Below are 18,221 nucleotides of genomic sequence, written 5' to 3' on the forward strand. Positions count from 1 at the left end.
TTTCTTCCCCTCTTCAACCCAGCTGTCTCTCAAGCATTGTCACAGAAATAAGTATTTGGGATCAAAGATGGACATTTTTATCTGAGGTTTAACTTCAGTTGTGGTGGCAAAACATGGGATGCAACGAGAACTTCAAAATCTGGAGCAGTCAGAATTTAATGTGCCGTGCTTGTTTATATGGTAAAATGTGTGAGAGACATTGATCTGGGCGTGACCATCTCAGCTAGTAAAGTACCTTTGAAAGTATCTTTAAAATAGAGTTGCAACATTTGTAAACAGATTTTTTTTTAAAAAAGCATAAACCTCGCAGAGGTATTTTTCAGTTATTTTTTTTCTGTCTAATCAGAGGGTCCAGCTTTCAAGTCCCTTTTTTGGGCACCATGAGAAAATCTGATGTGTATGGTAAGGAGATTTAACCTTGGGGGAGGAAATAATATTTCAAATACACAGCAAGTCTGATTTGACATACTTCAGTAGAGGAAGACCTGGCTTGCTGTAGTTTAATACAAAGATGTTGCTAACTTCTGGTAAAATAAAAGCCATCACCTGAGAAATACTTACATTTTTTAATAGCTTTTTTAGAGAGAGGCCAAGTTGAAGAAGTTTTTTCATAAATTTAGTGCAGTGTTTTGTTTTCAGTAGTTGTGGAATCTAAAGGGAAATTAATGTTTTAAGTAGAAAACTACTTGTTAATGAGGGGGAGGGGAAATGATGACTGTCCACGAGTGGTACTCTAGCACAGCAATGGTATGAGAAGGTATTCTTGCACTCCAGGTGATAGATTTATGAATTGCTGTCAATGCAAATCCCACAGATGTTGACACAGCTAATGTAGATTGACTAATCCTGCAAATTGTTCTCTACTGAACTGAAAAATTTGTGAAGCATAGCTGTCTGTGCTTACAGCTAAATTCCATTTAAAATAACTGAGACAAAAATCTATGACTATTTAATTCAGCCTTGCCCTCAGAAACAAAATCTATGTTAACTTTTTTTTGTTTTCAAGATAGGTATTTCTGAGGGACGTGTTCTTCCCCCACCCTGCCCCTTGAGATTAGAGAAAATGCTTAAACATTCTCCCTAATAACATCTTGACTGTGCTTTTGCATTTAGGTACTAGGTATATGCTGTTACACGGTGATGTCTAAAATTAAAATAATCACTAAGACAGTGATGGTTTTTGGAGCAATAAAGAAGGTCTCACCAACATCTAGACATGAAATTGTACCATGAACAGCTCTACATATTGACTAAACCTTGTGAATCATCACTTAAGTTCAAAATTCAGAACACGTAACTTTAATGGAAATGTAGGTAAATTTCTCTGGACAGAGTGACATGTGCATTGCCTGCAATTTAAATTTGTTTTTTATTACTCAAGTTAAAAGATACTTTCTGCTATTTAAAGCCCTGGTTTCATAGCTTTATGTATTTGCCATTCTGATTTGAATTAGATTAGTATAATAATGTGCTTTTGCAAGAGGTTTTTTTTCTTTCCAAATAGTTTTATACCTGTACTTATGCTTTAATATCACATTTAAAGGAGTATATTTCTACTCCACTGATGTTTAATTTTATAAATAAGAAGTGCTTACACAGTATTTGCAGTGGATTTTTTTTTAATTACTGTTAAGAATCCAAATTTATACTTGGGTAGCGACTCTTTTTATGCATTGATTATTTTCAACTAATAATTGCATTTGGTTTCTTTGTTTAATAGCTTTCCAATTATGCCCTCCCATTTTCCACCCAAAATAGTACAATGGCTTTATTGGCTTTGTGTTATTAACTAAGAATACGTTCTGACAGGCCTCTGTTAACTGTTGAGAATAGTACAAAATATTAAACTGTATCAGGTGGCAATACCTTTTGTCAGCACCAGGTTTAGTATCTGTCTATAGCTGCTTACCAGCTTTCTTGCGTTATCTAAACAGTCTCAAAATTTAGGATTGTTGGTTAATAATTGGCCTTCACTGTGAAAATGAAAACTTCTGCAATGTAAGCAGGACAGGGTGAGTATATTGTTCTGTTTACTGAAATCTTGCTCTGCATTAAACTTTCTAATTTCTATTTCTTGTCTGAAGAAAGCAATAAGAGAAGTAAGTGGCATCTAACAGCAAGAACAACGCAGCATTCTGTTTGCCAGTGTCATATGGCTCATACGTTTTTGGTCTGTGGGACACCTGGGTGCTACTAAATTTTCAAGGCTGTGGGAACACTGAAAGATTTTGGATTTTTTTTTTTTTAATTTGTTTCATATTTTTTTGTATGGGTGGTGGAAATTTGAGAAGGCACTATTACCATATGAGAGGTCTTCTGTGAATAATTTTCAAGTGTCTTTATATCTTCTCCCAGAGAACGTATTTCAGTCCTCAGGCTTTTTGAGAGGAATTTGGGAGCCTTTATTTTGCATTTTGCATAGAGTAAAGCATAAAAATTACTAACTTTAATAGTTTGTGAAACATTTTGTGCACGGTTTGGTTTTTATGTATGGAACCATGATGAGCACAATAGGACGTTACAATTTAGAAGTCACCCTTCCACAACCTCAGGTACATTGTTAGATTAGGAGTCAGATGTAATGTGCCAAAGAAACCTTGTCCTAATTTTTTGTGGTGTTCGCTATAAAACCTGCTTTTTTTTTTTTTTTTTTTTTAAAGCAACTTCAGAATGAGGACAAGAATTTCTTACCAGTTTTAAAAGTTACTTGAGTAAAGTAAGAACTGCTACAATAAAAATTTTAAAATCAAACAAGACCACTTGGCTTCATGTTTTAAAATGTTGGCCATTTCTTTGTCTAATTTTTTTGACTTTTTTTGGCGACTCTCACTGTAAGGTACTTGATGGGACAAAGTAAGATATAAGTTAAACAACAGTATTACACTCTGAATATTGTTGTTCTGAAAGGACTTCAGCTGTTATGTGAACAGAATTTATAGTAAATCTAGCTGACCTGACTCATGTTAGTTTTTAGCTATTCTTTACTATATGTTGATGTTTTGCCTAAAGACAAAGATATAAGTCTCAGAAACAGTAACCGGAAAACATATTAGGATAAGCAGAATTGAACACTGGATATTTGATCAATGATTTTTAACGGCATGATGTTTGTCAGTTTTTAGTTTGTGGGGTGTTTTTTTTTCCTTTGTTACACCAGTGACTTACACTGTCTTTAAGGCCAGGGGACTTTCCTGGTCATTACAAGAAAGCTTTTAATTGTTTTTAAATATTTTTTTGAGCCACCTGTCAGCAAGGTAGCACACACGTGTCTGTGTAGACATTTCTATGTGCAGAATATACATAGAAAGCAGAATTGTTTTAATGATGAGGTATCTGAATGTGATAAATTCACTTTTCAATAAAACCTGATTTCTGTATTGATTTTTTTTTGTTGTTGTCCTTGAACAATCTTAAAATTAATTGCCTGTGTAGTAGATGTAGTACTTACGTTATATGATCTGAAAAAGAAAAGAAAAAAGGCAGGTATTGATCTGGGATAAATGCTTTTGTAAACTAAATGTTCTTAAAACAGAGCTGGTCATTTCGTACATAGAAATCTGTTATCGTGTAACAGCTTTTATTAAAACATGATAAAGAAAAGAAAGCGTGAATTCAAACCTGCCTGGTCACAGCTAACAAGCTAATGCCTGTACAGTAATTGCAAATCCTTAAAAACAGATTATCTTTCTGGATGCTATATTGTGGTGTATGATGTTATTGAAGAGAGAAGTGATTCGTAAACAAATCATTTGGCAGAAGACAGAGAATTTCGTTCAAATAAGGGAGATCAACATTACAATTCATGCTCTGTATCAAGGCTGGCAAGCGGTAGCAGCTACTCTGATATACGCAGTAGAGCATTCACGATTGCTTCAGTGTTAAGTGCTCTGTGAAAATATAAATAAGGCAGGAAAAGTAGTAAAGTTCAGAGAGGCTGCTGTAGTAATTGACTAAAGGTAAATCTTTTTACCAGTTGTTGCTTTTGATTGATATGTACCAGTCAGTGATCCAACTGCTGTCCTGAACCCCTGTTGCAGCAGTTACTGTCTTTTATCAAGGGCAGGAGAACCTTCATAGTTCTGTAAAGTTATGCTAGACAGAAATTTAATTCCAAGAACAGAGGTTTGCTTTTGGTTTAGGCATATGTGGGGTACAACTTCTGTTCTTTTTGTGGTGAATTAATGTAAAGACTAACAGCAAGCATCCCTCTTTTAATAAAGCTTTTGTAGTATTCTAGCTGCATCAATGTTTATTTTATGTAACGAGTAATATGTTACTACTTGTTTGTATGCAAATAGTACAAGACAAGCTGTTTATCTAGTTCAAGTATTACTGGCTAGTGTACATTTACTAGTTGTCTACCAGCCCCTTTTCTGTTAGGGTGGAAAAGATTCCTAGGATATGAGAAGTGATATAAACTCATAAAAATCGATAGAAAACTTTTTTTTATAGCTATAATAATCCTATGTCACTCTAGTGGTAGTTAAAACATGCATTTTTCCTTACGTCACTTTTAACCCTCACACCTGAAAACTTAATCTGAAAGTATCTGTTAAAAAAGAGAAAATTCGGGAAGTGGGTGATGGTGTGATTTGCGTGTTTTAAATGCTTTACCAAGATCCTATGTGTAAATGAGATTTTTGTTATGTTGATGTTATTTCTGAGCTACAGACCTAAACATCGTACTCTGTATATTACTTTGAGTGGGTGTACTGTGAATATTATGCTCTGTGTATATCAGTCTTTAACCCTTTCCCAAGCAATGAATCTGATAGTATTGACCACTCAAATTGATGCTCCAACATTCAGCACGAAGCTGCTTTCTGAAGCCTACACTGATATACTGATCTGTTTTTTTTTCTACTGAATGTGTTATTCCCAAATTCTAACTGATAAAAAAAAGTCCATAGAATCAGAACCAGTATTTGAAAATTTTACACTGCAGTTTTAGTGTCTTTTTAAAAAAATAAATAAATTTGGAAAACCCTAAGTCAGCGATGTGCATTGTTAATATTTTGCAAATGCCATATATACAGACACCGCTCTGTATAAGCTTCTATGTTCCAGTGTGTTAACACTGCTAAAGATGTAGGAGTAAAGGAATTACGCATATTCCAAGTGGTGAATTCTGTTACTGTTGGTTTTGTTGGTTTACCATGTCTCTGGGAACTATTATATCATCTCTAATATGGTGATGCTCTGACAATTAAAAGGATGAGAATACAGAGGGTGTTAAGCAAAAACATTTGAAAGGCAGGGATTTTTAGGACTCTCAAAGTTGTGTCCCAGCGCATATTAGGCGGGAAGCAAAATCCTTCTTTTAACCCACTTTATTTGGTTTTGGTTTAACATACCTAGGTCACTAGCAAGGGAATTCTGGCTACTTCTAAAGATGCAACCCTTTGTAGAGTCCTCCTTTTCCTTTGCACTGGCCTATGTCCATGCATACCTACAGTCACGAGGCTGGAATGCTTCATAGGACTGTAACATGGATGGCATTTTCCCTTTTTTGCTCACATACAAAGCCACAATATCACTTGGAATTTAGAACCCATAGAATATTTCATTGAAGTATGTGTTTCTGATTGAATTGTCTGTTAAGATGCATTTAAAAGCCACCGTATTTAAAAATAAAAACAAATTCTAATCACTATTTACTGTAAACCTTAGCTTCAGTTATCACCTGTGAAAGTAACGAGTAGAAGTGCAAGAAGTGCAAAGAAGGTGAAAAAAATATTGGTTTTTTCTCTTTATGTTTTTTTTTCTCTTCATGTTTTTCTCTTATTTCTGCTGACCGAAATAAGACATTTCTTTAGTTCAGAAGCCATTGACTAATCATCGGCTGCCTGAGGGTTTTTTTTTAAATAGTAGTCTTTTGATGAGAAATTAGATACTTAGTCTTGATTTTCTGTTTATTAACACGTTAATGTAACAGAGGCTCCAACTGTATTTTGTTTGTGAGTCTAGCATCTTAAATTTGCCCTTTTCCAGAGCTCTTGCTTGTAAAAGGATAGTTTAGCTTTATGCTGAAGGAAAATAATAGCATTGTAAAGTTGGTTCTGTATTTGACACAGTGATGTGCTGCATGCTAAGTCCTGCTGCAAAGGTGTTGTCTTGAAAGCGGGAAGCAACCCTGCAGAAAATGTGGAATCTGTCCTAATGGAAAGAGAAGGTTCGGTAGCGTGCCCTGGCAGCAGTGAGGGCTGCAGCATCCTGGGCTTTATTGGTAGGGGTTTAGTCAGGAGATCATGGGAAGTGACTTTTTTTTGCTCTTAACTCAGAATTTGCTGGGTTGCGTATGGTCACAGTGTTCAATGTGCTTATGTTCAAAATAGGTTCAAAAAATCTTTTTTGTTGATGAACTTGAGTGGAGGACCACCAGGGTGCTCAGGGGCTGGAGCGCTGAGGAACTGGGCTATCCAGCCCAGAGAAACAAGGCTTTGGGGGGATCTGTAGCACCAAACAGGTATTGTAAAGGTGGAGCCAAGCCTGTTAGCAAAGTGTACAGCAAAAGAACGACAGACAGGGATCATAAATTGAAACTAGAGACACTTTAACTGGATATGAGTAAACCAAAATTCACTCCCTTAAGAGATGACTTTTTAATTCAAAATACCCAGAGTTGTCTTTTCCATAAAATAAAAAACGTTAAATTCTACCCAAGAATAAAAAGAGAGGAAACAAAGAATTTACCCTGAATACAAATGTACTCTGAATACAGAGAATGTAGACAGCTATGCTGTTAGCATTCTAGTTACTATCTTTCCTTTCTATTATTAGTTTTAAGTATCTGCTAAACAACACTCAAGAAACACCTATCTTACTTAGCGTCTCATTATATTAGTAGGCTTAGAAGTTTATTTTTAAAGGATGTGTATTGATTCTGAAGATCAGAGCTCAATGTTACTCATTGTGTCACAGCTATTGAAAATATGGATGAGGGTATCTGAGATGAGTTTCTGGATTGGGCCAAAGAAGTGAATTTGACACAGTTGTTTACAATGTGAATGACTGTTTACTACAGGTTTTGAACAAGTCAGCAGGTGCTAATATTTACTCTTCTTAATATGATGCTACTGTTGGTGACAAAACATGTTTCAGTTATAATCTGAAGGCAAAATAAGTTTGTCCATTTAGGGAAAAAAAAAAAAGCTTTATCTACTTGATGATGTCAGAGAGATCAAAGACTGCAAATCCTACAGTTCTTGTTCACAGACAAATTGAAATGCAATTTCTTTTTTTACCATGCAGATGTTTAGGCACTAAATCTATGATTTTTTTTTTTCAACTTGGTAAAACTTCTGTGTACATAACACATTAAAACCTTTTAACTGCTACCATTACTGAGCATTGTTTAGTCTTTAATCACTGAATCGGTATGAATTAAATTGCATTCTTAATTGCCTAAATACCTTATATTTTTAAAAGCCTGTTTTTTGACTGCACTCATTTATTCTTAACAGGGTAATCCTTAAAGCTGAAAGGCCTGTATTAAATTGAACATCGATGGCAAGCCTGTCATGAGGATTATAGAATTAGAACTTCTAGTGATTTAGAGAATGAGAAAACAAATAGGAGATTTTACACACACATTTATGTATTCTTATTAAATAAATCCTTGATTTGATTTGCTCTCTATGTTGTAGCTTATTTCTGTATAAGAACTGTACTAGATGAGTTAGTAAAATGCGGTTAAAAAAATCTTTATAGATAACTTCTAATACTAACTATCTATAAACTCTTGCATACATCTCCTGTCTCTATTACCTTTGTCAATAAAGGGTTATCCCTACTTCCACTGAATCTTCAATCAACTCATACATTCATTCTTTATGTCTGCATAAAAATGGAGAAACTAAATTTGGACTTAAATTTGTTTTCTCATTCTCTTAAGTTCATGATGTTCTGTTGCATACGAACATGCGCTCTGCCATGGGATTTAGCCACAATTATCTATGTTTACTTGGAAATTTGCCACTAGCCCTGTATTTTAACAATTACGTTGGAATTATTTTTTAAAAATAATAAACTGATTCTATCAGTTAATGCACTTAGGTTAATGGAGAACAGAGGGTCTTATCACCTCCAAGAAGACTAGTTTATTTCAGACCACTAAAAATTGCCTTTCCAGCTGGGGGGATAGTGAAAACATGCAATTAACTGTTTCTCCACACTGTGCACAATTTTCATGCAGCTTTTCGTAAATAAAACTGGACATATTGAATTTCCTTTACTGGCAGTCAGGATTACCTTTGCTTTTCTATTGTCATTTTGTATTCCAATAAAGTGGGGTGCATTTATTTCATGTGTCTGTATACAATTTGTCTGAAAGTCTTTAGAATAAAGCAGTATGCTTCAGCTTTAGCTTCAATAAAAACTTGTGGATTTACAACAAGGAGTTTCTTTACCTTGACTGGTAAAAGAGCAAATTGTGACTTTTAGCATGCTGTCCAGTTGTGCAGCATTTTAACGGGATCCCTTTAGAAGTCTCACAGTGAGAGACATTGAAGGAATGAACTAAATTCTGTTCTGTTTAATCTCTGTTCATAGTGAGCATTCTGAATTGGCGTTGCTAAAATCTCAGAACTTTATTGACACTCATAAGGTTTTCTTCTCAGCATAATTAATTACCCTTTAAAAATACAGCATAGGGATAGATTCCCTTTGTAGCCTTGAAGGATAAAGAATTGCAGAAATTTTATTTTTAAAATAATTTGTTTCATTTGCAGGCAACCAGTGTAGGTAACTTTTTTCTAAGTAGTTTCCATCTGCAATGTTCAATTTATTTAAACATCTTACAAAAAAAAAAAAGGTGATTTTTTTTTTTCCCCTTTTGTTTTTTCCTGTGTTCACTTTTTAGATTCGAGATACTAAGTCATCAGATCAGAAAACAACCCTGTTGCATTTTCTGGCAGAAATCTGTGAGGAGAATTACCGGGACATCTTAAAATTTCCAGATGAATTGCTGCATGTTGAGAGTGCAAGTAAAGGTAAGCGAATAGAGAAACACCTGAAGGTAATAGCTCTTTGCTCTGACATCAAATACTTCAAACATTCTGTTTTAGATTGTAGGATTATGTAACCTGTAAGCATTGATAACCCATGTGGATTTTTTTTTCCTTCTGGTATTAATTGACCTGGTGAAAAGTGAGGAGTGGAAAAGCAGTAACCAAGTAACTTTTCTCCTGAAGTACTTACACAACTTCTGATCTGTGATATTTGAAGCAGTGTAATGATGATGCTTAGCTTCCCATTAAGTGTTTGAAGTCTTGTTGCTTGAGAGTGAACACTTGTGTGTGTGCATGCGTACATGCACAGTGTGGTTCTCATTTTAACAGTTGACCTGAGTGGAGAATAACAGATATGCTTTCTAAAGTTCCCAGAGTGTATATGAAATATATAGTTTAATTATACTGTACGGTCAATGGTTAATACTGATTTTATTCTTGGTCAGTCAGCAGGATAGCCCCGGTGAATCTGACAGAAAACAATTCATTTGTTGTTGCATATCTTTTAATGTGAGGCACACTGTGCTGCTTGGCGCCCTTGTGGCTTAGCTATGGCAATCGAAGGCTATGTGATAGTGGTTAATAAAGATAATGGAGACTGTTTTATTTTGACTGGCCATTACTGATTCTTCATAAGATAAGTACTTGGGGGAGCACAAGGATATGAAGGGAAAGAGAGGGGAAAAGAAGTTGGGTACACATTTCAACCAGCTCTATCCAGGTTTTCTCTTGCAAGTTTCTGTCTCCTTTTTGTTAGTGTTAAGTCAGTGTCTTACTCCAGTGCAGTGGTTAGCTGTTAGGTAGATAACTTTTTTTAATTAGACCATCATTTTCTTTGAGTTTCTCATCTTCTATCTTAAACTTTGGTCTAGTGAGAGCAGAACTCTTGTTTCCCCAAGGACTTAGGCTGGTTGCTGAACTATTCCCTATCTTTGCTATTGTTTCATCTCCAACTTATTCACAGATTTATGTGATTCTTTGTCATGCAATCTTTTGCTGTTTCTCAAACTTCACAAGTACCTTTCCTTGGTTTTTTTTCTGCATATAGTCTAAATTTTATTTGTATTGATTAAATGTCTCCATGCTTCACTTCCCTCTTTGCTGATGAATACTTCATCAGTATGAATGCCTATTGACAAAATGGCACTGATCTGCCTCTATCGGCTTGAGGATGGTATTGTGTTTTAAGGCAGTATAGAGACTGAAGAGATAACTTGTGTGTTACCATCTTGAATGCACCATATATATACACGCACGCACACACACACATATATATAAAAATAAAGGTTTTGGTCTAGTTTTCTTTTTTTCTGGGCATGTTATCAAGTGGTAGAAAACCCTTCTGGAATTTAGATAATTCTTTTTTGGAGGTGATTTTTTCAAAAAAATTTTTACATGTTTCTTCATGCATCTCTTATTAAGTTCTTTACAAAGCCTTATGGTTTACTAGGCACATTAGATGAACTTTTATTAATTTTCTCCTGTGGCTAACACTTTACCTTGCAGCTTTGAGATTTTTATAGTTTGATTTGAAGCCTCTAATGTTCTGTAAGTTGACTTGAGGAATTAAACCAAAGCGGTCAGTAAAGCTTATCTAATCTATAGCATCCAAAAGAGAGAAAGCATATTAATGGGAGCAAAGTCACTAATAATTCTGATGCTTAGAATATGTGTGAAAAAGGTTTTAGTGCAGTTAGATGTGTTTCATTTTGTAAGATGAAAGCTCATTAAGTTTCCTATAAACAGCAGTGACTTCTTATCAGAAGCATAAATTACGGTTCATTTTTAATGACCAAACCTTCCCTTTCAGCCCTTCTTTGCTTTCTGTAACAAAGCAGATTTTGGGCAGAATAAACATGATTTGTGCAACTTGCTTCAACTCTTCTCCATGGTAATTCTTTTTTTTGTTGTTGTTTTTATTTATTTTAAATGTTCCTCTGCTCTGTCCTGTGCGGTCATTTTTTCTGTGTAAGTTCGTTAAGATGCTTTGTGCGGAAGAGAAGATTTTCACGTTCTATTTGCTGTTTGGCTATTTATAAATCGGTGGCTTCAGCGATGGACAGTTAGGTTTATTTTTCCTGTAGGATGCTTGTTTTGGAATAGATTGGCGACACATCTTAGGCCATTGACCTCAGTTAGTTAAACATGAAAAAGCAGGAAATCTACCAGCATATGCTATCTCTGTATGAAATTTTCGTAAAGAAATATTAGCAAAACAGGTGACAGTCTGAGATGTACTTGAGTTGTACTCTTCTTTCTTTTTAGGCAGAAGGCAGCCTTGTAGTTTGACCTATACCTAAAATTCCAAATACAAGACTTACCACGTTGAACTTCTTTTACATCTTGGGTCCATTTTCTCAGTTCCATGTGAATAAAAAGAAAGTCTTATTTTGCTTTAATTTTCATATAAGAATAAAAGAACCAGCATCTGAACAATGGATGTATGATTTTTTTTTCTTTTTAAATAGCAGATAAAGCATAAAACTGGATTTTAATATGAAAAGGTCAATGGGATTAGATGAACTGCCAATGCATGTACTAAAATCTTCTATAATCTGATATTCGGTGTAATAAAATATTTTATCTTTTTAAAGATGGAAGATCAACCTAGAGGTTTATGAAAAGCAAAATTAAATTAGGAAACAGTTTTAATTTGGAAAGTATAAGCAAAGGTCAAACAGATAAACTATCACGAGATTATTGGAAAAGCATTCCTTCTTATTGAAGCAGACTGTATGAAAGGAAAACAAATTTTTTAAAAAATGCAGGATTGTGACAAACTGGATTCTTTGATGGAAGTGATATTCATTTACCTTCCCCCAGTCTGCAGTGTTTTCCTCTTGTTCTCCTACAGCTGAAACTATGCAAATCCTATATTCCTATTTCTATCTTGTTCACTGGTTATCCCAGTTGCTGCTTTTCATGCTGTTTGCTCTTACCATTTTATAATCTCTGATTTTATTAAACACTGGACAAATTTCCATCCCTTTCTGCAGGTTCAGTCAAACAAAACATGAATACAAAAACAAGAGGTACCATACTGAAGTCAGATAATAAGTTTGGGATTTCTAGACAAAATCATATTGTAAAAAGAGTAATTCAGAATTCCTTAGAAAAGATATATATTTTTTAACTTGAAACTCCTCTGATGGTCAAGCCTCCCAGAAATCATAAAAAGTAATGTGTAACACATACAGTTAAAAGAGGAACATCAGCCATGTATTTTATAACAACTTAATTTCAGATTTTAAAAGAGCAGCAGTTATAAATCACAGTTCATGATTTAAACATCGTCCCTGTATTTAAAATAAAACATAACTGTAACTTCATCAGTTGAACATTGTGTGCAGCTCCTCCTAAATGTAACAGTTTTTGGCGTACTGATGTTCCCTGCTTGCTTTGTCTGCCTCGAGTGGGAGTTACTAGGCTGTGTAGAGTCATAGGAAGGTTTGTGAGCCTGTATTGCCCCACTGGCGTTTACTTCAGAAACGAGTGGATGTAGATTGCATAGGCGACTAGTCTGTAGTCGGCCATTGGCTATTCTGTATGTTCTCCTGACATGTTGGACAAGGTAAAGTGATACCTTGTATGTATAGACAGAGCATAGGTTTTGGGGTTAGCTGAGCAGTAACGTAGGAGTCCCAAGAACAGTGAAACTCCAAGCGAAGGGCTGAGCTTAACTGTGAATTTAGTATAGATGATAAAGTCTCTTTCAGAAATCATCAGGGTTTTTCCCAGTGCTTAATGTCCAGAATTCTGTGCCTTATACAAAGGTATACCACTTAATAAGTTTTTTTTAAAGTATTGTTAAAAGGAACACAGCGTTCTGAATAAAATCAAGTGAAAGATGCCTTGGGGTGGGGTGAATTATGTCTGTGTAGAGAATTGGAAGGTACTAATAACAGGAGCACAGATTTCTTACTCATGTTGACACAAAAAATTTATTTCTTCAATTTGCAAGCATATGGTTCTGACGGTTGAGGCATCGCTCTAGAAAGGACATTAGCAACCAGAAGCGCTGTGGAATGCAAATATGTATATAGTTAATATATACAAATACTGTAAGAAAATAATAATTTTTAAATTCTGAACAGGTACTTCACTGTTATTTAATGCCATAATTTTAGAGTGGGGAAAATATTTTAAAACATTCTGTGCCATTGTTGCCTTACAGTATAGCAATTTAAAACATACTCATAAGTAGTAGTCATTTTTCTGTCAAACAAAAGTTTTATAGTTAGTTGCAGCAGCAGAAACTGTGTTTTTACAGAGAGATCTGCAGTATTTTCCACCTTGCACAGTTTAAATTGCTGAAACAGATTTTGCCCAATCTGGCACATTAGTGGATATAAAATAGACAATGCCTTCTGGTGTGAGAAATTTAGTGCCTGCATCTGTGACTTTTCTCTCCATAATAGAATCTGAAGTTGGCATTTTGCATCATAATCAAAAGTCAATCTTGCACTGTGTAGCGACTTCTGTCATTCTTCTCATTCACATAAACTGCAATATTGAAATGTCAGAAAATCTCTCAATGCGTTTTTCTGAATGCAGTAAATACACAGTTAGGTAGATCAAATACTAGACTTTTTTCTCTAGTGACGCTTCTGTATTTGCATATAGCATTGCCGTATTGGTGGTGGCTTATTCATCATCTCATTAAGAGTTTTTTGACAGACATGTTCTTCTTCATTGGCAAGCGTCAGTGAGGAAGACAGGGAAGCAAAAACTTCACAGATAGTTCCAAGGTGCAATTTCTGAAAGAGATCCTGTTGGAGAATCAGTAGGATTCTGGATTGGCTTACACTCTGCCAAATTGCTTACTAAATTTTCCTAGTCTGTGAAGATTTTGAAGATTTATTTGCTGTCTTTGTTGCTATCTTCTAATATGTAATAAATGGTATGCAGAACTACCATGGTAGTTCTGAATCCTGAAGCTACATTTTGAAGCTACAATTTTGATTCTACATTAAACACAGTTGCTCTGTGTGGCATGCGTTTTAAGGATCCACTTCTCTCCCTGAAGTGTAAATATGAAGGGCAAAATTAAAGAATGGTTCAAATGACTCTCACGGCCTGTTGCTTATTAAATGAATTAAAATATTTAAGAATTTCTGTCTGTAGTTAAACCAATTCAGATTTGAAGACTGCTTTAAATGATTTCTCAAATTACGAAATCTATTTTGAATTCCTTAATACCAGCCGCTAGAGAGAGGTGAAAGCTACAAAACGGCACCTACTTCCTTTATTTTTTTCCTCTCCTTATGTGTTCTTGAATTAGCACTTTCATTGAAGCAAGAAGGGTTGTTAAATGCTCTGGAAGCAAGGCTTGCACTTCAGTTAATTGGAAAGACCAAACTCTTGTTACAAGTTGAGAGCCTGAAGAGACATCTGTTCGATGGAGTCGCTCAACACCTTCTCTAGTGACTTTTAGTAACAACGGATAAGTTGTGTTACAAAGGCTTGGCTCCTTCTCTTTCTTTGTCTTCCTTAATTTCTGCGATTCTTGCACATGTGCATCCCTAGATAAAGTGTGCCGTAGTGGCTTCACAATGAGTTACAGCATGTGTCTGTCAGCTTGATATACAAACCAAGCAAAGTTGGACTATGGAGAAATAGTGGCAGCTTTTGAAACAAACACAGAAGGATTTAGCATGTTCAGTTAACGCTTCCAAATCCAGATGCAATGAATAGAACGTAACATTCCAGTCGCTTCTTCCCCTTGTCTCACTTGCAGTTTGCCTTATGCCTTTGACAGGAAGTTTTGCTTCAGTATGCTCATTTAATAGATGCTGATTTTGTAATTATAAGCTCTGTTTCCAAAATTAACTCACCTTCTGAGATCTTGAAAGTCATTTGAAAATAAATTAATGTCAGAAGAAGGTGAGTTTCTGGAGTGCTCTGGAGCAGATGTCTATATTGCTGGGAGAACGCTACAGAGCGCAGTTCTCATCAACCACCTCTAAGATTTCTGGTTATGTTTCTGAAATTGGGACATCTTTTTTCTAAAAGATTGGTTTTTGTAATGTGGTCAGTCAGTTCACCTTCAAATAAAGGCTTACATTCTACATGTACTGTTGTTTACAGCTTACTCAGTGGGGCAAACCTGAGAAGTTAGGTGAAAAGGATGGTATTGACCAGAGAGTTCAGACAAGGTAGGAGGGTGGCACGCACAGAATTTATGCAGGTCACAAAAATAGGCATAACACATGTCAGGATTCAACCAGAAGGTATCCTACGGGCTCAGAGAGGTTTTTTCTTTTTCAGAAAACTGGTCTTTTTGCTGCCAATTAATTTGACCTTAAGAAGAAAATAGTTTTGAGTCAGTAATGAGTTGAATAATATGACCTGTCCAAAGCAAGTGAGAGATTTCATGTTCTGATATGTTATTTAGGAGATCACAGAATCGCAGGTTGGAAGGGACCTCAGCGATCAATGACTTTGCGCTGTGCTGTGCTTTGGAAAGGAGTTTTTAACAACTGGTTCGTGTCCATAGTGGTAGTGGTAATGTATTTTGGGCTCCTAAGCACTGTTTGTCCTTTATTATTGATTCTTAATGTCTAAATGTGTTATGTGCATTGGAATTACTCTTTTATTCCTAACACATGTACATAGACACATAACTGCTGGAACTGAGACGAGCAGATGCATTTCCTAAACCAGAGTACAGCTCTGTACATATGTTGATATTAAACATAAGCTACCTACAGAAACATCTCTTGTGGTTCTGTGGACATACTGAGTGTTTCAGGATTATAAGCACTGTCTAATTCCCTCAGCTCCAGCGGAGAGAAGACAACATGCTGCTTATAACGTTTCTGGTTTTAGGTCTAACGGGCAATATTTGTTTGGTTGGGTATTTTTTTTTCCTCCCCACTATCTCACTTGTCAAGGCAGGCTTCTTAATGGCATTTGCACTTCAGTGTGTGTAATATATAAATTAAATTTCCTCACTTTAGATGGCTGTTGTTATTGTTCTGAGAAGCTGAAAATCTGTTCATAGTTTGTAACCAGAATTTGGTTTTTATAACTTTTTAGCTTGTGTGGTATAGTTTTTTTCCAGATGTGTGTTTAACGTCTGTCATCCTTTTCTTAAATTGTATCAGATATAGCTGTTTTCCTTCTGTGATAAGACATATGAAGACATATACATTTGTAAACATTTGTATTGTGATGACTTTAGGTCTTGATCACAGTTGAGATTGTTACCCTTTATTGGTCTGGTGGAGTCCTTTTCTTTTCATTTTTTCTTCTTTTTTTTTTTCCCTCCCATAGGGATTGGCAAGTTTTTCTTCCTTTCTCTCCGTAGATGGAGAACAATATTGCACTCTAGAGCTTCTGCACTTATATGTCTCATTAAATGTCACCTTGGACTGAAAGACAATTAGTGTCTTAGACTGAATCTCTCATTAAACTCTAAATCCGAGAGGTACTTGGGACTCGACTTGTTACAAGGTGGTGCTGTTATTGCTTCACCTCTGCTTGCAAATGTACAGGACAATAGAATCCATGCACAATTGCTTTATCTTGGGTTAACTAAGGTAATGCTTTTACTGTAGAAGTCTGAAATGATAAAGCATAGCTGTGTCATTGCCTTTCTTCACTGTTCTATATTACTGCTGTGAGAAAGGCAACTAAAATGCAGAGACCCTGCTGGTGAGTGAAGCTTTTGCATGCAAATTAGAGGTACAAATGCACAGCTATGTGTGAAATGTATCTGCTAAAACTTCTGTTTTTAAAGCTTTTTCGAAGTACATGTTTTCATTTAGAGTACATTGTCATAATATATAAACAAAACATTACCATTTGGGCAGAATTGGTGTTTTTCCTAAACTTCAAAAGATTCAGGGGAAAATGTGTGGAAGATTCAGAGGAAAAAAGTGTGTAATGTGTGATGTATTGAGTGTTAAGCATAAGTAGTCTGTGTCAAAAGGCTTACCTTTTTTTTGGAAGAGGATGGTGATGTGTCCTAGCTAGTTAGGGTACTCTCTAGAATTTTCCCTTTGATCCCCAGGTGTTTAAACATTCACTCCTAAAGAATTTCTAACCTTTCTTTTGAGCTTGTGAACTTAATAAGAATTTCTTTTGCCATATTTGGGGTTCTGCTTTGAAATCTAAACACAGTTGGCCTAAGAATGTACTTTTCAGTACTACTCCTTCTGCCTAAATTCTGTTAAAAACACATGATTTTATCTGAAAAGAGGAGTGTTTGCTTGTTATCAGTAATAGGCTTGGTTGGGTGTCATCTTAAGGGTTTGTCTCATCCCACCTGTCTTGACTGTTAATCTAGTTTCTTCTCCAGAACTTAAAATTATTAAGTACAGTGTCCTTACTTGGAAAAATATTTCAATATAGAGTTATTTTTACTGGTGAAGTTTGTTCTAAGTCTATCACACTAGCATGTAGTGAAGAGCTGGTTTCTGATAAAGGAAATAATGCATGTGGTATCTACTTTTTTTTTTTCCTCCGTCTCTAGTTTTGAGGTAGAATTATGACCAAAGCCATATCTGTACCATGCTTTCCAGAATCATTCTTCTAATGCTGGATTTACCTTTTTAGCACAATGGTTAATCTGTATATCAAAGTGCGACATGATTGATCATAGTTTCTGTCCTGTAGTTAGTATAGCTGTTAAGAAGGATTTCTGGTATGAATAGTGACATGCTAATTGTGTGAGAAATAATACGTTAAAGGGAGCTGTGCTGCTTTCAAGTCTGGAAGCTGTTCAGCTGTGAGGATTCAAGTATGGGTTGTTTTGTTTGATACAGGCATACTGTGGTATACGTCACAGATAAAGGTATAGATGCGTGTATGTGTGTTTGTATACACACATATAAATACATACATGCCTGTGAGAGATACGTGTGGTGTGATGGTACGTACACCTGTATCACACAAAAATATGTATTTGAACGTATACATATGTAAGCCTGTGAGAGAGATTTATCACAGTTTATGTACATATATACACATTCACACTGTGGTACTCTGAATTCTCAAGTAGGCTGTCGCAGCACTGTTAACCGAACTTGAAGAGAACATTTATTCTCTTAATAAATATAAACTTACTTAATCGTATGAATTGAGCAATCAATGATTGCAATTCCTGCAGATTATGTACTTGCTCACCCATTTCCCCTCAAAGTGTTTTTCAGACTTTTGTGAAAGACTATTTCCAACTGCCCTCAGGCAATAAGAATTAGATCATTTAGT

At 35.4% G+C, this 18,221-nt stretch overlaps 1 protein-coding gene across 10 annotated transcripts in view; it reads left to right on the forward strand.

Annotated features, from left to right (window-relative positions):
* DIAPH2 (diaphanous related formin 2) overlaps positions 1-18,221 on the forward strand; it is a 250,096-nt gene that overhangs the window by 104,819 nt on the left and 127,056 nt on the right. For all 10 annotated transcript variants that reach the window (XM_075106689.1, XM_075106684.1, XM_075106687.1 and 7 more), the window contains one exon: positions 8,861-8,990. In XM_075106689.1, coding sequence (XP_074962790.1) covers positions 8,861-8,990 — 130 coding nt within the window. The remainder of the gene's footprint in view (positions 1-8,860; positions 8,991-18,221) is intronic.

Source organism: Phalacrocorax aristotelis, chromosome 11 (genome assembly GCF_949628215.1).
Source record: "Phalacrocorax aristotelis chromosome 11, bGulAri2.1, whole genome shotgun sequence".
Classification (NCBI taxonomy): Eukaryota; Metazoa; Chordata; class Aves; order Suliformes; family Phalacrocoracidae; genus Phalacrocorax; species Phalacrocorax aristotelis.